A 22,455-nucleotide genomic window follows, 5' to 3' on the forward strand; every position below is an offset into this window, starting at 1 on the left:
GTGTCTGTCTATGTGTCTGTCTGTGTGTCTGTCTATGTGTGTGTCTGTCTGTGTTTGTGTGTGTGTGTGTGTCTGTCTGTCTGTGTTTCTGTCTGTGTGTGTGTGTGTGTCTCTGTGTCTGTGTGTGTCTGTCTGTGTTTCTGTCTGTCTGTGTATGTGTGTGTCTCTGTGTCTGTGTCTGTCTGTGTGTCTGTCTGTGTGTGTGTCTGTGTGTGTCTGTCTATCTGTGTTTCTGTCTGTTTGTGTGTGTGTGTGTGTGTGTGTGTGTGTCTCTGTGTCTGTCTGTCTGTGTGTCTGTCTATGTGTGTCTGTCTGTCTGTGTTTCTGTCTGTCTGTGTGTGTCTGTGTGTCTGTGTCTGTCTGTGTGTCTGTGTGTGTGTATGTGTGTGTCTGTCTGTGTGTGTCTGTATGTGTCTGTCTGTATGTGTCTGTGTCTGTCTGTGTCTGTCTGTGTGTGTGTGTGTGTGTGTGTCTGTCTGTATGTGTCTGTCTGTGTGTGTGTCTGTGTCTGTCTGTCTGTGTTTGTGTGTGTGTGTGTGTGTGTGTCTGTCTGTCTGTGTGTGTCTGTCTGTCTGTGTTTGTGTGTGTGTGTGTGTGTGTGTCTGTCCGTCCATCTGTGTTTCTGTGTGTGTGTTTGTGTGTGTGTGTGTGTCTGTCCGTCCATCTGTGTTTCTGTGTGTGTGTCTGTCTGTCTGTCTATGTGTCTGTCTGTGTGTGTGTCTGTGTGTGTGTCTGTCTGTCTATGTGTCTGTGTATGTGTGTCTGTGTGTGTCTGTCTGTATGTGTCTGTGTGTGTGTGTCTGCGCGTGTGTGTGTCTGTCTACGTGTCTGTGTGTGTGTCTGCGCGTGTGTGTCTGTGTGTGTGTGTATGTGTGTCTGTGTGTGTGTCTGTGTCTATGTGTGTTTGTGTGTTTCTGTGTGTGTGTGTGTCTGTCTGTGTGTGTGTCTGTCTGTGTGTGTCTGCGCATGTGTGTGTGTCTGCGCATGTGTGTGTGTCTGCGCGTGTGTATGTGTGTGTGTCTGTGTGTGTGTGTCTGCGCGTGTGTGTCTGCATGTGTGTGTCTGCGTGTGTCTGTGTGTGTGTGTCTGCGCGTGTGTGTATCTGTCTATGTATCTGTGTGTGTGTCTGCGCATGTGTGTGTGTCTGTGTGTGTGTCTGTATGTGTCTGTGTGTCTGCGCGTGTGTGTGTATCTGTCTGTGTGTCTGTGTGTGTGTCTGCGCATGTGTGTGTGTCTGTGTGTGTGTCTGCGCATGTGTGTCTGCCCTTGTGTGTCTGCGTGTGTGTGTCTGTGTGTGTGTGTGTCTGCGTGTGTGTGTGTGTGTGTGTGTGTGTCTGTGTTTTTTTCATGGCGTGTTCTGGTCATCGCACACAGACTTCGGTTTTTCGACTGTCTCCGCCCACTCTGACCTGACCTGCCTTCGAGGTCATGATGGTTGTCGTTTGCATACATGTGTTTTGTTCACGGCTTTTTGTGCTGAGTCATGTTTAACTGAACCTGTGACGTCACAATCAAAGATTTTCAGTTTTCCTTCATTTATTTGTAATTTGCTTTAATTTGATTTTGTCTTCACCGTTTTCACGTCTAATCAATCAATCTCTCAGATGGCGAAAGCAGATCAGCGGTTTGGTCAGCGGGACGGTTCGGACCAGAACTTCGACTACATGTTCAAGTTGCTGATCATCGGAAACAGCAGCGTGGGGAAAACGTCATTCCTCTTCCGCTACGCCGACGACTCCTTCAGCAACTCCTTCGTCAGCACGGTGGGCATCGACTTCAAGGTGAAGACCGTCTACCGCAACGACAAGAGGATCAAGCTGCAGATCTGGGTGAGGGTGAAGGATGAAGTCATGAATGGTCTGTGGGTGGATGCTGATGGCGTAATTGATGAGTTTTAGATGGATACATGAATCATCTGCTGATGAAGTCATGAATGATCTACAGATGGATGCATGGGTATAGCGGCTTGCTCTGCGTGATGTTGTTGTTGACTCCCCCCCCGCTCCCCTCATGATGTCTAACACGGCAGGTGGACTCTCTTTCCAAGGTCTTTTTATTAAAAACTCAAATGTAATATACAATACAAATTATGTAAAAAATACAATTATTAAATATTTTAATTTTCTTCCCATGAACATTAAACAGTAACTAATAGAAACCAGGTGGACTCTCTAACCAGGGACTAAAACCCCGGGAGTCCTTTTTGGTGTTGGGGGTGAGGTTTACTGACTACTATTCTTCGGAGGCACAGCGCCTCCTGCTGGCCTCCGTCACACATGAATGATCACCAGGAAAATGCTTGATTGATCTATTTATGAAATCATGAAATCATGTTGACAGATGAATGATTTATGTTTGGTGTTGTGGTTCACTGTCAGTCTGTCCTCTGCTCTCCTATGGTCCCTGAACTCACCATGTCACACCTTCTGTCCTCGGCTCGCTCTGCCGTTCTTCGCGGGTCACTCATGCTCACGTTTGCTCTGGTTATTTTCTTTACGTTTTGTCAGAGTGTTCCATGATACATAACACAAAATGGCTGACGCACATCCAAAATGTCCTTGTATTTGGTAAAACTATCTGATCTTTTTATAGATGTTTAATTGATTAAACCAATCAGCATGATGGAACACTCTGTTTTATTGCGTGACACTACACTATGTTACAGACATACACACACTGTAAGATTTTTACATAACAACCTTGATTGCAACGCGAAGAGACACCTGTCTACTGCACCTCACTTTGCAGCCAACCCATATAGACACTGATTCAAGACAGGCTAAAGACCACCCACATGGGAGTGGTTTAGGCACAGGAATAAAAGTTAGAGGGCAAAGGAAGTCGAGGCTCTTTGTTCCAGGTGTTTGCATGTGACCTGGTGAAAAGATCCCACTCTGTATCAGTGTTTGAACTCTTTACAATCCAACATCTAAACTGTGAAGTCCATTTTCTGTCCAATTCTTTGAAGGTCACTCACTGTGATAAAAAAAAAAAAACCTAACAGTCTTATTTGCTTCCTGTGTTCCACTTGGTTGCGTTTGCTGCAGCCTGTTGTGTTTTTTTGGACGTTAGCATTTGTCTTTTGGAAAAAAGTTGTCTTTCTTTGTGTTTATTTTTGTGCATCATAGATGAACAAATAAACTAAATATAATAAGTAGTGCTAAAAGGCTGAAGCTTGTTTCAGACAGGTATACAGTGCAGTACTGCTGGAGTTAGGCTAGGTGGGACACAGCTAGATATGTTCAGTTGCTGTGTGTTTGGTCAAACTGCGATAAAGGTAATTCCTGTATGTGCTTTGGTTTAGTTTATTTCATTGTGTGCGCAGCGGGTGGATGAGTGGGTCAGGACCCACCCTGTCAATGTGTAGACCTGGGTTCGGATCCCACTCAGGCTCCTTCTCTCTGTCCTTGAACCACACACTTAAAGTGTAGGTGACATGATATGTAATGGGTTTTTTGAGTATTTAAGACTAAAATTAAACAACAGTTTGATTTGTTTTGATTTATATAGCGCCAAATCACAACAGATTTGCCTCAAGGCGTTTCACACAAGCAAGGTCCAACCCTACCAACCCCCAGAGAAAATTTGAAATGTATCCTTTCCTGGTGTGCAGATACTGAAGAGAGAAATATTCGGATTTTGAACTGTGCTGCACTAAAAACCAGGAATTTCCTGGCTGGTCCTAACATTGGAGAAGGACGTAGAAGTGACATCAGCACCAGAACCATTATCTTAATAGTCCCATTAATTTGTGGATTTTTACAGGCTACTGACAGCCCCGTTTCCACCGAGTGGTTCGGGTCGGTGATGCACATTTTTATACGTGTCAGAATGGTTAATTCTCGCCAACAGAATCCTTTTGATTGGCAGGTGGAGGACTTTTATTGGCAAGCGCACATGCACGGTGTCAGCAGCTTGTCCACAGTCCTTTAACTTGCAGTGCAAACAGGAGAGACTCGATCCATCAGCCGCAGATGCAATGAACAGATTACACCTGTAGTTGACCGTGCCGGTCACAGATCAGTACAGCAAAGATTCGAACCATCATGGACTTTTCTTCAGCCAGGGCAACAAATTAAATTATTTTTAGACATTTTCATCAGACTGAAGATGATCTCACTGAAGCGGACAGGTAAGACTATATTATTTACTCCTTGCACTATGCGTAATTTCTCCAATCACAGCCACAGAAGCCTGTAACTTCTTCTGGGTTGTCTGGGTGTCTTGGTGGCTTTCCTCACTCTTCTCCTTCTTGCACAGTTACTCAGTTTTTGAGAACTGTCTACTCCACACACCTTTACCATAGAGTGCCATACTTTTTGTATTTCTACATAACTGATGTAAATAAAGTCCAAGACATATTCAGTGTATTGTAAATGTTCATGTATCCATCCCCTGACTTGTCTGAAGTAAACTGGATGTAAAAGTGATGGTTTGTATGTGTTATAGTAAAGAGGAACTTACTTATTCACACCATCATGTTGGCTTTTAGATTTTTATGTCTTTTAATTCATGATGTAGAGATTACTTTTCACTGTGAGTTTAAAGGGCAGAATTTTACATATTTTAATATAAAAAGCCTGAATTTTGTTTTTGTTTTTGATGTCCTAAAAAATTTTCAATCATGTAAAAGTTCAAAGGGGCATTAACTTTTTCACAGCACTGTATGTTGTTATATGTTGGTCACTGACCGTGGTGCTGAACATAAACTGTAGTACTGTGGTGCCTTGGTGCCAGACAGACTTGCACAGAAATTCCTACTCATATTGTTAAATTTTGGCACCTCATATTTTAATTGGTTAAAATAGGACACTATAAATCAATCAATCAATCAATTTTTTTTTTATATAGCGCCAAATCACAACAAACAGTTGCCCCAAGGCGCTTTATATTGTAAGGCAAGGCCATACAATAATGATGTAAAACCCCAACGGTCAAAACGACCCCCTGTGAGCAAGCACTTGGCTACAGTGGGAAGGAAAAACTCCCTTTTAACAGGAAGAAACCTCCAGCAGAACCAGGCTCAGGGAGGGGCAGTCTTCTGCTGGGACTGGTTGGGGCTGAGGGATTTATGGTCACAATTACACAATTAATGTGTAATTGTGGTGGTGTGCTGTACGGAGTGGAGGCAGAGACTCTGAGATTTTCAGTGAAAACTGGCTTTGTCAGTGATCTGTCCTGGTGCCTATACTGTTCAGTGCTTGCATAGACCAGGTGTTGGACCAGGTGTTGGACTGGATGTTGGACCAGGTGTTGGACTGGATGTTGGACCGGGTGTTGGACTGGGTGTTGGACCGGGTGTTGGACTGGATGTTGGGTTAGGTTGTGGAAACCAGTGACTTGGGTGCTTTTGTTGGTGAGGAAATGTTTACTGACCTTGACTTTGCAGATGATGTTGTGATCTCTGCAGAATCAATAGATACTCAGACTGCAGCACTTGAGAAGCCGAGTGAGGAACCAGAGTGTCTGGGTTTGTTATAGTCCTGGATCAAGACTAAGTTTCAGGCTTTTAACAGCTTTCTGGATTTAGCCACCAGAAGTGTATCTGTATGTGTTGAAGGAGTTGAACGTGTAGAGATATTCATTGATGTTGGCAGTGACATACGTGTCTCTGGGTCCTCGGCCTTTGAGATCGAGAGGTGCCTGGGAAGAGCTTGTGAAGTCATGAGGGTCCAGGTGCTACCTGTTTAGCTGTATGGTTGTGAGACTTAGATACTAACCAGTGACTGAAGGTGATGACTGGATGTCTTTGGTACCAGGTCTCTTCGGAGGATCCTTGGGTACCACTAGAATGACTGTGTGTCAGACAAGTGGTTACTAAGAGAGACAAGGATGAGGAGGTCACTCCGACGTTTTAGCCATGTGGTCTGTTTCTCTGTGGGTGATCCAGCATGCAGGTGCCTGAGTGTTGAGGACCCAAGCAGCTGGACACGGGGGTGACCATGTTTCACCTGGCTGCAGCAGATGGATGGAAATTGTAGAATGAACCGGTTGTTTGCCTGGGTGGTTGCCATCCAGGACCCAAGGCAGTTCCGTGGTGTTGTGGCAGAGTGTTAGTATCAGTACATCCCAGATCTGACAACTTGACTTTTCCGTGTTAAAGAAGATGATAGAGTGAAAATAAAGAAATGCAAACCCAAACGGCTACCTGGAGTGACTTTGAGTCAGATTTTTGCACGTCTGCATTAATTGCACAACACAGGCTCAGCTAGCGCCAATGTTTCAAACATGCTAAGTTCTAGGTGCAATCTCAGCCCCTGACATTGTTTTTAGCTACGTTATATCCTGTTGCACATTCAAACTTAACCTATTTGCATGTTCGACACCCACACCCCAAATTACATGTCTGTGAAGACAGATACAGTTGTATATAAAAGTTTGGGCACTCCTGATGATTTCCATGATTTTCCTTTATAAATCATTGGTTGTGTGGATCAGCAATTTCAGTTAAATATATCATATACCCAGTGGTGGGCACAGCTAACCAAAATGTTTGCTTCAATAACAGCTAATCAGCTCACTGAAAAGTTATCTTTCATAAGGCTAAACCGATAAACTACCCAAAAATTTATCGGAAGCTGCAGCTAACCGATAACTTCCAGTATTGTCTCAGTACACTTGCAACTACTAACAAGCTGATTTTGCGTTTTAACACCACAATTGCTTCTGGTAGCATCAAAGGCGACCACAGACCCAAACAATGAGTCAGCATTTCTGTCTTTGTGTGCCCTGTCCCCTGCTGGAAGCTCCTGTTTACTACATACTTTGCAGCAGCGAAACAATTGATAGGAGCTAAGCTCAGCTCTACACACACACGAAACAAGTCATTATTCCTTAACAGAATACAACCGTGCCACCGTGAGGCAGAGGTCTTCGAAAATATAGCAATTTTGACTTATGGTTTTGATTAATTTATAAATTAAATTAATCCAGATAGAATAACTCCATTAATGTCAATTCTGTCATTTGTACAAAGTTAAAATATAACACATATCTTTTAATTTTAAATAATGCACTAATTCTAAAGTTTTGTAACAACAAACACAGACATATGCCAAAGGGATTATGGGTAAATGAGCCTCCACTAACACTGATTGGTTGACTCATTCTTTCTATGTAAAAACCAACACGTTAATGTGAGGTGTGTGTTGGTGTTTACATATAAATGTGCTTTTGTAAAATATGCCTTTTTTCCATTTGTAAAAAAATAAAATAAATAAAAAATAAGGCATTTGCAAAAGCCAAAAAGTCAAGTTGTGATTAGACAGCCGTCTGATATAACCGGGGTCAAAATAAAAAGAACACTGCCATCTACTGGCGTCCAGACGCTCATACTGCCATGAACACTACAGGCCAGTAGATGGCAGTAGAGACCGTGAAGACTTGCCAAAAGAAACCAAAACCAAATTTCAGACATCTCATATATATTACTCTGGAACAAAGACGACAGACAGTGTTTGACATAAGCAGGACTCTAAAGAGCAAACAGGAATTGATTGCCGCTCACGATGATTCCAGTTGAAAATAATGGAGAAGCAACCTGAGCTTCTTCTTGCATTTTTACATAAAACAAACAAAATAACATCTATAAACCCAGGGAATATATTCACGAGATGTTTAGGCACAATATACAAAGAGTTTAATGCTGTTGTCCATGTGGAGCCTGATCAGAGCGTCTCAAATGCATTTTTCCTGTAGTGAATGTACTGAGATTACCCATAATGCACCAGGACACAGCATGTCCACACTAAAACCTTCAAAATTAGTGCATTACTTTAAAAGTAAAACATATATCTGATATTTTCACTTTATAAAACTTCAGACATGATGTTAATTTAAATAACTTGTCCAAAATTAGTTTGGTTAAAATTTTAACCACAAGTTAAAACTGTATGCCTCTGGATGACTTGTGTGATATTGCCAGTGTATCAGTATGGGGTCAAAAGAAATAAGCTTTTTTTTTTTCTTTTGTGTTTTTCCTTTTCTGTGACCACTTCTCCTTGGCTTGCAGAGGATAGAAGTGTACATCTACTACAAAACATTTAACAGGTAGGCACTCAAATCTTTGATTCTGGACTTCATAAATGTTTGTAACTGTTAAGCTTTGTTCACCACAGCTGCAAAAATATGTTTAATTATTGGACCAAAATTTATTGAAAGATAATTAGTCAGCTGATGGTTTTCAAAGTTATCTGAAAAGCTAATCCGATAATGAAAACATTAGCTTTGATAATTCGCGGTTAGCGGATGAGCAGAACTGTGCCCACCACTGCATATAGCAGACAAACAGTGATATTTGAGAAGTGAAATGAAATTTATAGGATTTACAGAAAGTGTGCAATAATTATTTATACAAAATTAGGCAGGTGCATAAATTTGGGCACCCCAACAGAAAAAATACATCAATATTTAGTAGATCCTCCTTTTGCAGAAATAACAGCCTCTGAGCACTTCGTATAGCTTCCATTGAGAATCTGGATTCTGGTTGAAGGTATTTTGGACCATTCTTCTTTGCAAAACATCTCAGGTTTGTTGGTTTCCGAGCATGGACAGCCCACTTAAAATCACACCACAGATTTTCAATAATATTCAGGTTTGGGGACTGAGATGGCCATTCCAGAATGTTGTACTTGTTCCTCTGCATGAATCTCTTAGTAGCTTTTGAGCAGTGTTTAGGGTCGTTGTCTTGTTGAAAGATCCAGCCCCGGCGCAACTTCAAGTTTGTCACTGATTCATGAACATTGTTCTCAAGAATCTGCTGATATTGACTGAAATCCATGTGACCCTCAACTTTAACAATATTCCCAGTACCTGCACTGGCCACACAGCCCCACAACATGATGGAACCACCTCCATATTTTACTGTAGGTAGCAAGTGTTGTTCTTGGAATGCTGTCTTCTTTTTCAGCCATGCATACCTCCCCTTGTTATGTCCAAATAACTCAATTTTAAATCAAATCAAATCAGTTTCATTTATATAGCGCCAAATCACAACAAACAGTTGCCCCAAGGCGCTTCATATTGCAAGGCAAAGCCATACAATAATTACAGAAAAACCCCAACTGTCAAAACGACCCCCTGTGAGCAAGCACTTGGCGACAGTGGGAAGGAAAAACTCCCTTTTAACAAGAAGAAACCTCCAGCAGAACCAGGCTCAGGGAGGGGCAGTCTTCTGCTGGGACTAGTTGGGGCTGAGGGAGAGAACCAGGAAAAAGACATGCTGTGGAGGGGAGCAGAGATCAATCACTAATGATTAAATGCAGAGTGGTGCATACAGAGCAAAAAGAGAAAGAAACACTCAGTGCATCATGGGAACCCCCCAGCAGTCTAAGTCTATAGCAGCATAACTAGGGGCTTTTCAGGGAACTTTTAGGACAACCTGATAATAATGAATTACAATAGTCCAGCCTAGAGGAAATAAATGCATGAATTAGTTTTTCAGCATCACTCTGAGACAAGACCTTTCTAATTTTAGAGATATTGCGTAAATGCAAAAAAGCAGTCCTACATATTTGTTTAATATGCGCTTTGAATGACATATCCTGATCAAAAATGACTCCAAGATTTCTCACAGTATTACTAGAGGTCAGGGTAATGCCATCCAAAGGATCTGGTTAGACACCATGTTTCTAAGATTTGTGGGCCAAGTACAATAACTTCAGTTTTATCTGAGTTTAAAAGCAGGAAATTAGAGGTCATCCATGTCTTTATGTCTGTAAGACAATCCTGCAGTTTAGCTAATTGGTGTGTGTCCTCTGGCTTCATGGATAGATAAAGCTGGGTATCATCTGCGTAACATTGAAAATTTAAGCAATGCCGTCTAATAATACTGCCTAAGGGAAGCATGTATAAAGTGAATAAAATTGGTCCTAGCACAGAACCTTGTGGAACTCCATAATTAACCTTAGTCTGTGAAGAAGATTCCCCATTTACATGAACAAATTGTAATCTATTAGATAAATATGATTCAAACCACAGCAGTGCAGTGCCTTTAATACCTATGGCATGCTCTAATCTCTGTAATAAAATTTTATGGTCAACAGTATCAAAAGCAGCACTGAGGTCTAACAGAACAAGCACAGAGATGAGTCCACTGTCTGAGGCCATAAGAAGATCATTTGTAACCTTCACTAATGTTGTTTCTGTACTATGATGAATTCTAAACCCTGACTGAAACTCTTCAAATAGACCATTCCTCTGCAGATGATGTTAGCTGTTTTACAACTACCCTTTCAAGAATTTTTGAGAGAAAAGGAAGGTTGGAGATTGGCCTATAATTAGCTAAGATAGCTGGGTCAAGTGATGGCTTTTTAAGTACTGGTTTAATTACTGCCACCTTAAAAGCCTGTGGTACATAGCCAACTAATAAAGACAGATTGATCATATTTAAGATCGAAGCATTAATTAATGGTAGGGCTTCCTAGAGCAGCCTGGTAGGAATGAGGTCTAATAGACATGTTGATGGTTTGGAGGAAGTAACTAATGAAAATAACTCAGACAGAACAATCGGAGAGAAAGAGTCTAACCAAATACTGGCATCACTGAAAGCAGCTCTGACTCTTTGTCAGCCTGGCTACAGTGCTGAAAAGAAACCTGGGGTTGTTCTTATTTTCTTCAATTAGTGATGAGTAGAAAGATGTCCTAGCTTTACGGAGGGCTTTTTTATAGAGCAACAGACTCTTTTTCCAGGCTAAGTGAAGATCTTCTAAATTAGTGAGACGCCATTTCCTCTCCAACTTACGGGTTATCTGCTTTAAGCTGCGAGTTTGTGAGTTATACCACGGAGTCAGGCACTTCTGATTTAAAGCTCTCTTTTTCAGAGGAGCTACAGCATCCAAAGTTGTCCTCAATGAGGATATAAAACTATTGACGAGATAATCTATCTCACTCACAGAGTTTAGGTAGCTACTCTGCCCTGTGTTGGTTTATGGCATTAGAGAACATAAAGGAATCATATCCTTAAACCTAGTTACAGCGCTTTCTGAAAGACTTCTACTGTAATGAAACTTATTCCCCACTACTGGGTAGTCCATCAGAGTAAATGTAAATGTTATTAAGAAATGATCAGACAGAAGGGGGTTTTCAGGGAATACTGTTAAGTCTTCAATTTCCATACCATAAGTCAGAACAAGATCTAAGGTATGATTAAAGTGGTGGGTGGACTCATTTACATTTTGAGCAAAGCCAATCGAGTCTAACAATAGAATAAATGCAGTGTTGAGGTTGTCATTCTCAGCATCTGTGTGGATGTTAAAATTGCCCACTATAATTATCTTATCTGAGCTAAGCACTAAGTCAGACAAAAGGTCTGAAAATTCACAGAGAAACTCACAGTAAGGACCAGGAGGACGATAGATAATAACAAATAAAACTGGTTTTTGGGACTTCCAGTTTGGATGGATAAGACTAAGAGACAAGCTTTCAAATGAATTAAAGCTCTGTCTGGGTTTTTGATTAATTAATAAGCTGGAGTGGAAGATTGCTGCTAATCCTCCGCCTCGGCCCGTGCTACGACCGTTCTGGCAGTTAGTGTGACTCGGGGGTGTTGACTCATTTAACATATTCATCCTGCTGTAACCAGGTTTCTGTAAGGCAGAATAAATCAATATGTTGATCCATTATTATATCATTTACTAACAGGGACTTAGAAGAGAGAGATCTAATGTTTAATAGACCACATTTAACTGTTTTAGTCTGTGGTCAGTTGAAGGTGCTATATTATTTTTTCTTTTTGAATTTTTATGCTTAAATAGATTTTTACTGGTTGTTGGTGGTCTGGGAGCAGGCACCGTCTCTACGGGGATGGGGTAATGAGGGGATGGCAGGGGGAGAGAAGCTGCAGAGAGGTGTGTAAGACTACAACTCTGCTTCCTGGTCCCAACCCTGGATAGTCACGGTTTGGAGGATTTAAGAAAATTGGCCAGATTTCTAGAAATGAGAGCGGCTCCATCCAAAGTGGGATGGATGCCGTCTCTCCTAACAAGACCAGGTTTTCCCCAGAAGATTTGCCAATTATCTATGAAGCCCATCTCATTTTTTGGACACCACTCAGACAGCCAGCAATTCAAGGAGAACATGCGGCTAAACATGTCACTCCCGGTCCGATTGGGGAGGAGCCCAGAGAAAACTACAGAGTCCGACATTGTTTTTGCAAAGTTACACACCGATTCAATATTAATTTTAGTGACCTCCGATTGGCGTAACCGGGTGTCATTACAGCCGACGTGAATTACAATCTTACCAAATTTACGCTTAGCCTTAGCCAGCAGTTTCAAATTTCCTTCAATGTCGCCTGCTGTGGCCCCCGGAAGACAATTGACTATGGTTGCTGGTGTCGCTAACTTCACATTTCTCAAAACAGAGTCGCCAATAACCAGAGTTTGATCCTCAACGGGTGTGTTGACGAGTGGGGAAAAACGGTTAGAGATGTGAACGGGTTGGAGGTGTACACGGGGCTTCTGTTTAGGACTACGCTTCCTCCTCACAGTCACCCAGTCGGCCTGCTTTCCCGGCTGCTCTGGATCTGCCGGGAGGGAACTAACGGCGGCTAAGCTACCTTGGTCCACACCGACTACAGGGGCCTGGCTAGCTGTAGAATTTTCCACGGTGCAGAGCCGAGTCTCCAATTCGCCCAGCCTGGCCTCCAAAGCTACGAATAAGCTACACTTATTACAAGTACCATTACTGCTAAAGGAGGCCGAGGAATAACTAAACATTTCACACCCAGAGCAGAAAAGTGCAGGAGAGACAGGAGAAGCCGCCATGCTAAACCGGCTAAGAGCTAGTAGCTGCGCTAAGCTAGCGGATTCCTAAAAACACGCAAAGTGAATAATGTGTAAATAATTTAGAGGTGATTCAGCAGAGGGAGTGCTTTAGTTAAGGCACGTGAAGATTACACTGTGAAACAAATCATTATCTAGTTAACTAGATCAATCTAACTGCGCAGATTAAACAGCTAACAGATACAGCAAAACACCACTGTGCTCCGGAACAGGAAGTGATACAATACCGCAGTGAGAGCCAACCACCAGTGATTCAAGGAGAGGTTCAGTTAGTTTCATCAGTCCACAGCACCTTATTCCAAAGTGAAGCTGGATTGTCCAAATGTGCTTTAGCATACCTCAAGCAACTCTGTTTGTGGTGTGTAGGCAGAAAAGGCTTCCTCTGCATTACTGCATCATACAGCATCTCTTTGTGCAAAGTGCGCTGTATAGTTGAATGATGCACAGAGACACTATCTGCAGCAAGATCATGTTGTAGGTCTTTGGAGCAGGTCTGTGGGTTGACTATGACTGTTCTCACCATCCTTCGCTTCAGCTTATCTGAGATTTTTCTTGGCCTGCCACTTTGGGCCTTAACTAGTACTGTGCCTGCGGTCTTCCATTTCCTCACTATGTTCCTCATAGTGGAAACTGACAGCTGAAATCTCTGAGATAGCTTTTTGTATCCTTCCCCTAAACCATGATGTTGAACAGTCTTTGCTTTCAGGTCATTTGAGAGTTGTTTAGAGGCTCCCATGTTGCAGCTCATTAGAAGAGATGCAAAGAGGAGAAACATTTGCAAATGGCCACCTTAAATACCCTTTCTCATGATTGGATTCACCTATGTAAGGAGGTCAAAGGTCAATGAGCTTACCAAACCAATTTCGTCTTCCAATAATTAGTGCTAAATTATTCAAATCAATAAAATGACACGAGTGCCCAAATTTATGCACCTGCCTAATTTTGTTTAAATAATTATTGCACACTTTATGTTAATCCTATAAACTTCATTTCACTTCTCAAATATCACTGTGTTTGTCTCCTATATGATATATTTAACTGAAATTTCTGATCCAGACAACCAATGATTTATAAAGGAAAATCATGAAAATTATCAGGGGGGCACAAACTTTTGCATACAACTGTATGTTAAAGGGGACATTACGCACTATTTTCAAACTTATTAGAGTCACTGCTTAGAGTCCAAGTCCCACAAAAATACAGCAAGACGGGAAGTAACAGGACCAGAAAGACTCCAACTTTTGTTGTCCTGCAAAGTTGTCGACATGGAGTCTGCAGAACATCAACGCTGAAATAAATTAACCTGTCAGCAACTTCAACACTTTCTCCGCAAACACCTCTGAAAGCCGAGTCCAGGAAGTTGTTCAAAGCCTGGATCTGAGTCTGGACAGAGAGCAGATCCTCAGACTCCTCACTCAGCTTTTTGTAAATGCAAGATGTGACATTAGTCCTCTGAGCTGTGATAACAGTCTGAGAAAACTGGAGTCGCGATAAACATAATGAGTGAAGGCGAGCTGCGCCTTCACTCCTTCAGCTGCACATGCTGACCACGCAGCACGGAATATAAATAACCTCATACTGAAGGATTTCTACAGTACACTATTTTTGCCAAGATGACAGAGGACAGAGGACTCTTTCGAGGCACAGCTTACAGAAACAGCTGATCGGCAGGAAAAAAAAAAATCCAAAATAATTAGCAGGATGCCATCCGTCATCAGCGACGGCTGTGAAGCAGTTTTATCTTAAAAATAGTACAGACTTTTATCCTGTAACACAGATGGATGGTACAGGAGTGTGAATCCGTGATGTTGTGTTGGTCGTACGTGTGTAATGTAGAACGGCGTGTGACCGCGTGCAGCGGAACACGATGATCTGCCACAGCTCAGAGTCAACGAGCTGCAGGGAGGAAATGACTTCAGAGCTGCAGCCTGAATCAGCTGTGCTGATGCTTGTTGCCATGGCAGCAGCTCTTCACACTCACCTCACACACACACACATACGTGCGCGCGTGCCTCCTTCACCTGCTGGGTTCTGAACCTCAGCTCTCCCTTTTATTGATGCTGAAGTTTCTTTATGAATCTCTGGGGGTTGAATTGAGAATTAAGAGGGGTGCTGCAGTTAATCAGTTTTTAAAAAGGCAGAGTAACAAAAATGTTACTGTCATATACAGATACATATATTTAAAGGAAAAAGCAACAGGAAGGGCCCTATCTTCCACCCAGCACAAAGCGCCCTGCAGTGCAGTGCATTACTATTGTGAGACAGCAGAATGTGATCTTACAACAGTCCAAGAAAATCCTGGTTGAAAGTCAAGCACAGAGTTTTTCCCACTCTTCATATGTTCATGTAAGGTTAGACCTTACCTGTGTGAAGCACCTCAAGGCAGCTTTGTTGTGATTTGGCGCTATATAAATGAAATAAAGTGAATTGAATTCATGCAGTATGTGGAAAAACACACACACATTGTGCAAAAAACACGTGTGCAGTGTGCAGAATAGGGATGGGTATTGATAAGATTTTATCAATATTGATGCCATTATCAATTCTGCTTATCGATCCGATTCCTTATCAGTTCTCTTATCGATACCTTTTATGAATTTTCTGTGTACTAAAAGTAGGCTTTACAGGTTTTCTATGTCAACAACATTTTAAATTGGTCACTGGATCCTTGATCTCTGCACATAAATAAAAATAAATAAAATCTGTAGTTTTTGTCCAAAGCATTTCCTTTCAGACATTTTGGCATGAATGTCTCTCCGTACCTCTGAGCTGAGCTCAGCCGGCTGCTGCACGTCAGCGCAGGACGTCTCATTTTGGGAGGAAAAAACATTTTGATTGATTGCAGTTTGTTCGTATTACATTTTTAAAGAGGTGTCATTTGATTTAAACGGTGTTTCACTTTGAAGTTATTAATTCCGACTTTATCGTTCTAACTTGACTCGGCAGAGAGCCGTGCAGCGTTTGGAGCTGTGTGAACAGAACAGAGGACGATTCTCATTTCTTTCACCCAACAAGACAGGAGTCCCAGTTAGTGACTTTAATCTGCACAAAAGTGAGCCTACTGGTGGTTGGCTCTCACTGCGGTATTGTATCACTTCCTGTTCCGGAGCACAGCGGTGTTTTTCTGTATCTGTTAGCTGTTTAATCTGCGCAGTTAGATTGATCTAGTTAACTCGATAACGATTTGTTTCACAGTGTAATCTTCACGTGCCTTAACTAAAGCACTCCCTCTGCTGAATCACCTCTAAATTATTTACACATTATTCACTTTGCGTGTTTTTAGGAATCTGCTAGCTTAGCGCAGCTACTAGCTCTTAGCCGGTTTAGCATGGCGGCTTCTCCTGTCTCTCCCGCACTTTTCTGCTCTGGGTGTGAAAGGTTTAGTTATTCCTCGGCCTCCTTTAGCAGTAATGGTACTTGTAATAAGTGTAGCTTATTCGTAGCTTTGGAGGCCAGGCTGGGCGAACTGGAGACTCGGCTCCGCACCGTGGAAAATTCTACAGCTAGCCAGGCCCTTGTAGTCGGTGTGGACCAAGGTAGCTTAGTCGCCGTTAGTTCCCTTCCAGCAGATCCCGAGTAGCCGGGAAAGCAGGCCGACTGGGTGACTGTGAGGAGGAAGCGTAGCCCTAAACAGAAGCCCCGTGTACACCACCAACCCGTTCACATCTCTAACCGTTTTTCCCCACACACCCGCCAAGGAACAAACTCTGGTTATTGGCGACTCTGTTTTGAGAAATGTGAAGTTAGCGACACCAGCAACCATAGTAATGTCTTCCGTGGGGCCAGAGCAGGCGACATTGAAGGAAATTTGAAACTGCTGGCTAAGGCTAAGCGTAAATTTGGTAAGATTGTAATTCACGTCGGCTGTAATGACACCCGGTTACGCCAATCGGAGGTCACTAAAATTAACATTGAATTGGTGTGTAACTTTGCAAAAACAATGTCGGACTCTGTAGTTTTCTCTTGGCCCCTCCCGAATCGGACCGGGAGTGACATGTTTAGCCGCATGTTCTCCTTGAATTGCTGGCTGTCTGAGTGGTGTCCAAAAAATGAGGTGGGCTTCATAGATAATTGGCAAAGCTTCTGGGGAAAACCTGGTCTTGTTAGGAGAGACGGCATCCATCCCACTTTGGATGGAGCATCTCTCATTTCTAGAAATCTGGCCAATTTTATTAAACCCTCCAAACCGTGACTATCCAGGGTTGGGACCAGGAAGCAGAGTTGTAGTCTTACACACCTCTCTGCAGCTTCTCTCCCCCTGCCATCCCCTCATTACCCCATCCCCGTAGAGACGGTGCCTGCTCCCAGACTACCAATAACCAGTAAAAATCTATTTAAGCATAAAAATTCAAAAAGAAAAAATAATATAGCACCTTCAACTGCACCACAGACTAAAACAGTTAAATGTGGTCTATTAAACATTAGATCTCTCTCTTCTAAGTCCCTGTTAGTAAATGATATAATAATTGATCAACATATTGATTTATTCTGCCTTACAGAAACCTGGTTACAGCAGGATGAATATGTTAGTTTAAATGAGTCAACACCCCCGAGTCACACTAACTACCAGAATGCTCGTAGCACGGGCCGAGGGGGAGGATTAGCAGCAATCTTCCATTCCAGCTTATTAATTAATCCAAAACCCAGACAGAGCTTCAATTCATTTGAAAGCTTGACTCTTAGTCTTGTCCATCCAAATTGGAAGTCCCAAAAACCAGTTTTATTTGTTATTATCTATCGTCCACCTGGTCGTTACTGTGAGTTTCTCTGTGAATTTTCAGACCTTTTGTCTGACTTAGTGCTTAGCTCAGATAAGATAATTATAGTGGGCGATTTTAACATCAATCAACTCAACCAACTTTTTTTCTTATATAGCGCCAAATCACAACAAACAGTTGCCCCAAGGCGCTCCATATTGTAAGGCAAGGCCATACAATAATTATGAAAAATTCTCAGCATCCACACAGATGCTGAGAATGACAGCCTCAACACTGCATTTAATCTATTATTAGACTCAATTGGCTTTGCTCAAAATGTAAATGAGTCCACCCACCACTTTAATCATATCTTAGATCTTGTTCTGACTTATGGTATGGAAATTGAAGACTTAACAGTATTCCCTGAAAACTCCCTTCTGTCTGATCATTTCTTAATAACATTTACATTTACTCTGATGGACTACCCAGCAGTGGGGAATAAGTTTCATTACAGTAGAAGTCTTTCAGAAAGCACTGTAACTAGGTTTAAGGATATGATTCCTTCTTTATGTTCTCTAATGCCATATACCAACACAGTGCAGAGTAGCTACCTAAACTCTGTGAGTGAGATAGAGTATCTCGTCAATAGTTTTACATCCTCATTGAAGACAACTTTGGATGCTTTAGCTCCTCTGAAAAAGAGAGCTTTAAATCAGAAGTGCCTGACTCCGTGGTATAACTCACAAACTCGCAGCTTAAAGCAGATAACCCGTAAGTTGGAGAGGAAATGGCGTCTCACTAATTTAGAAGATCTTCACTTAGCCTGGAAAAAGAGTCTGTTGCTCTATAAAAAAGCCCTCCGTAAAGCTAGGACATCTTACTACTCATCACTAATTGAAGAAAATAAGAACAACCCCAGGTTTCTTTTCAGCACTGTAGCCAGTGTCATAGCTCTATTGAGCCGAGTATTCCTTTAACTTTAACTAGTAATGACTTCATGACTTTCTTTGCTAATAAAATTTTAACTATTAGAGAAAAAATTACTCATAACCATCCCAAAGACATATCGTTCTCTTTGGCTGCTTTCAGTGATGCCGGTATTTGGTTAGACTCTTTCTCTCCGATTGTTCTGTCTGAGTTATTTTCATTAGTTACTTCCTCCAAACCATCAACATGTCTATTAGACCTCATTCCTACCAGGCTGCTCAAGGAAGCCCTACCATTAATTAATGCTTCGTTCTTAAATATGATCAATCTATCTTTGTTAGTTGGCTATGTACCACAGGCTTTTAAGGTGGCAGTAATTAAACCATTACTTAAAAAGCCATCACTTGACCCAGCTATCTTAGCTAATTATAGGCCAATCTCCAACCTTCCTTTTCTCTCAAAAATTCTTGAAAGGGTAGTTGTAAAACAGCTAACTGATCATCTGCAGAGGAATGGTCTATTTGAAGAGTTTCAGTCAGGTTTTAGAATTCATAATAGTACAGAAACAGTGAAGGTTACAAATGATCTTCTTATGGCCTCAGACAGTGGACTCATCTCTGTGCTTGTTCTGTTAGACCTCAGTGCTGCTTTTGATACTGTTGACCATAAAAATTTTATTACAGAGATTAGAGCATGCCATAGGTATTAAAGGCACTGCGCTGCGGTGGCTTGAATCATATTTATCTAATAGATTACAATTTGTTCATGTAAATGAGGAATCTTCTTCACAGACTAAGGTTAATTATGGAGTTCCACAAGGTTCTGTGCTAGGACCAATTTTATTCACTTTATACATCCCTTAGGCAGTATTGTTAGACAGCATTGCTTAAATTTTCATTGTTACATAGATGATACTCAGCTTTATCTATCCATGAAGCCAGAGGACACACACCAATTAGCTAAACTGCAGGATTGTCTTACAGACATAAAGACATGGATGACCTCTAATTTCCTGCTTTTAAACTCAGATAAAACTGGTTATTGTACTTGGTCCCACAAATCTTAAAAACATGGTGTCTAACCAGATCCTTACTCTGGATGGCATTACCCTGACCTCTAGTAATACTGTGAGAAATCTTGGAGTCATTTTTGATCAGGATATGTCATTCAAAGCGCATATTAAACAAATATGTAGGACTGCTTTTTTGCATTTACGCAATATCTCTAAAATCAGAAAGGTCTTGTCTCAGAGTGATGCTGAAAAACTAATTCATGCATTTATTTCCTCTAGGCTGGACTATTGTAATTCATTATTATCAGGTTGTCCTAAAAGTTCCCTGAAAAGCCTTCAGTTAATTCAAAATGCTGCAGCTAGAGTATTAACAGGGACTAGAAGGAGAGAGCATATCTCACCCATATTGGCCTCTCTTCATTGGCTTCCTGTTAATTCTAGAATAGAATTTAAAATTCTTCTTCTTACTTATAAGGTTTTGAATAATCAGGTCCCATCTTATCTTAGGGACCTCGTAGTACCATATCACCCCAATAGAGCACTTCGCTCTCAGACTGCAGGCTTACTTGTAGTTCCTAGGGTTTGTAAGAGTAGAATGGGAGGCAGAGCCTTCAGCTTTCAGGCTCCTCTCCTGTGGAACCAGCTCCCAATTCAGATCAGGGAGACAGACACCCTCTCTACTTTTAAGATTAGACTTAAAACTTTCCTTTTTGCTAAAGCTTATAGTTAGGGCTGGATCAGGTGACCCTGAACCATCCCTTACTTATGCTGCTATAGACTTAGACTGCTGGGGGGTTCCCATGATGCACTGAGTGTTTCTTTCTCTTTTTGCTCTGTATGCACCACTCTGCATTTAATCATTAGTGATTGATCTCTGCTCCCCTCCACAGCATGTCTTTTTCCTGGTTCTCTCCCCCAGCCCCAACTAGTCCCAGCAGAAGACTGCCCCTCCCTGAGCCTGGTTCTGCTGGAGGTTTCTTCCTGTTAAAAGGGAGTTTTTCCTTCCCACTGTTGCCAAGTGCTTGCTCACAGGGGGTCGTTTTGACCGTTGGGGTTTTTACGTAATTATTGTATGGCTTTGCCTTACAATATAAAGCGCCTTGGGGCAACTGTTTGTTGTGATTTGGCGCTATATAAATAAAATTGGTTTGATTTGATTTGATATTCACGGATGAAAGTGGTAAAAAACAAAAAAAGCCGAAACCTAAAACTACCCCCCAACACGAAAATGTTTGAATTCTAGAAGCTCTGAAATGCAATCTGGGACTATTTTTAAATGGATTGGCTCCCTCTTACCTCTCCGAGCTTCTGTCGGTTCATGCTCCAGGTAGAAACATGAGATCGGCCAATCGGCTGACTCTGGAAGTGCCGAGATCCCGGCTTAAAACCAGAGGAGACCGTGCATTTTCAGTGGCGGCTCCGAGACTCTGGAACAGGCTTCCTTTGAATGTCCGTATGGCCCCGTCTTTAAACATCTTCAAGTCTTGGTTAAAAACTCATTTGTTTGCTCTGGCTTTTGACTCAAGCTAGCCGATTCCTGATTTGGTTGTGATTATCATTTTAGCCATTTTGTTCCTGCTGTGTTTTTATTATTATTTATTTATTTATTTATTTATTTATTTTTTTTTTTTGGTGTGTCCAGCACTTTGGGCAGTTTTTCTGTATTAAATGTGCTATATAAATAAATTTGACATTGACATTGACTATTCCAGATGATAAACTGCAGTGAGTGCAGCATCCATTTAGTGAGAAACAAAACCCCCAACGTTCCTTATTCAAATTCATTCCAGTAGTATTCTGCTCTTATAGGATGCAGCAGTTTTCTAGTTTGGCAGATAGTTCTGGAGGAAATAACTGAATAAATTAACACTTTGAAAATATGGTTTGACAAAACAAACTGTCATTAAACTTAAATAAAACAGGGATGAAGTGAAGGTGGAAGAGTCACTAGGTGTTCACAGGAAACACTTATTTATTTCTATGTTTATTTATTTATTTATGTTCATTGTTAGTTGGTTTTATCTTTTCTGTTGTGTTTTGTTTTAGCAGGTTCTTTTTGTCTCTTTCTCTAAAATTGTGTCATTATTAGTTATTATTACTATTATTGTTGTTGTTGGTACTATTATTATTATTATTATTATTATTATTAATATATAAACAAAATACATTTAAAAAACATTACAATTTGTAATACATTTGATTCTTTTATGACAACTAACACTGAGCCATTAATTATTATATACACTCAACAAAAATATAAACGCAACACTTTTGGTTTTGCTCCCATTTTGTATGAGATGAACTCAAAGATCTAAAACTTTTTCCACATACACAATATCACCATTTCCCTCAAATATTGTTCACAAACCAGACTAAATCTGTGATATTGAGCACTTCTCCTTTGCTGAGATAATCCATCCCACCTCACAGGTGTGCCATATCAAGATGCTGATTAGACACCATGATTAGTGCACAGGTGTGCCTTAGACTGCCCACAATAAAAGGCCACTCTGAAAGGTGCAGTTTTATCACACAGCACAATGCCACAGATGTTGCAAGATTTGAGGGAGCGTGCAGTTGGCATGCTGACAGCAGGAATGTCAACCAGACCTGTTGCTCGTGTATTGAATGTTCATTTCTCTACCATAAGCCGTCTCCAAAGGCGTTTCAGAGAATTTGGCAGTACATCCAACCAGTCTCACAACCGCAGACCACGTGTAACCACACCAGCCCAGGACCTCCACATCCAGCATGTTCACCTCCAAGATCGTCTGAGACCAGCCACTCGGACAGCTGCTGAAACAATCGGTTTGCATAACCAAAGAATTTCTGCACAAACTGTCAGAAACTGTCTCAGGGAAGCTCATCTGCATGCTCGTCATCGTCATCGGGGTCTCGACCTGACTCCAGTTCGTCGTTGCAACTTCGCACAGCCATTGAAGAGGAGTGGATCAACATTCCACAGGCCACAATTGACAACCTGATCAACTCTATGCAAAGGAGATGTGTTGCACTGCATGAGGCAAATGGTGGTCAC

At 41.5% G+C, this 22,455-nt stretch overlaps 1 protein-coding gene across 2 annotated transcripts in view; it reads left to right on the forward strand.

Annotated features, from left to right (window-relative positions):
• rab3b (RAB3B, member RAS oncogene family) overlaps positions 1 to 22,455 on the forward strand; it is a 93,321-nt gene that overhangs the window by 18,761 nt on the left and 52,105 nt on the right. For both annotated transcript variants that reach the window (XM_034179308.1, XM_034179307.1), the window contains one exon: positions 1,605 to 1,829. In XM_034179308.1, the coding sequence (XP_034035199.1) occupies positions 1,605 to 1,829 (225 nt within the window). The remainder of the gene's footprint in view (positions 1 to 1,604; positions 1,830 to 22,455) is intronic.

This window comes from Thalassophryne amazonica, chromosome 10 (assembly GCF_902500255.1).
Source record: "Thalassophryne amazonica chromosome 10, fThaAma1.1, whole genome shotgun sequence".
Classification (NCBI taxonomy): Eukaryota; Metazoa; Chordata; class Actinopteri; order Batrachoidiformes; family Batrachoididae; genus Thalassophryne; species Thalassophryne amazonica.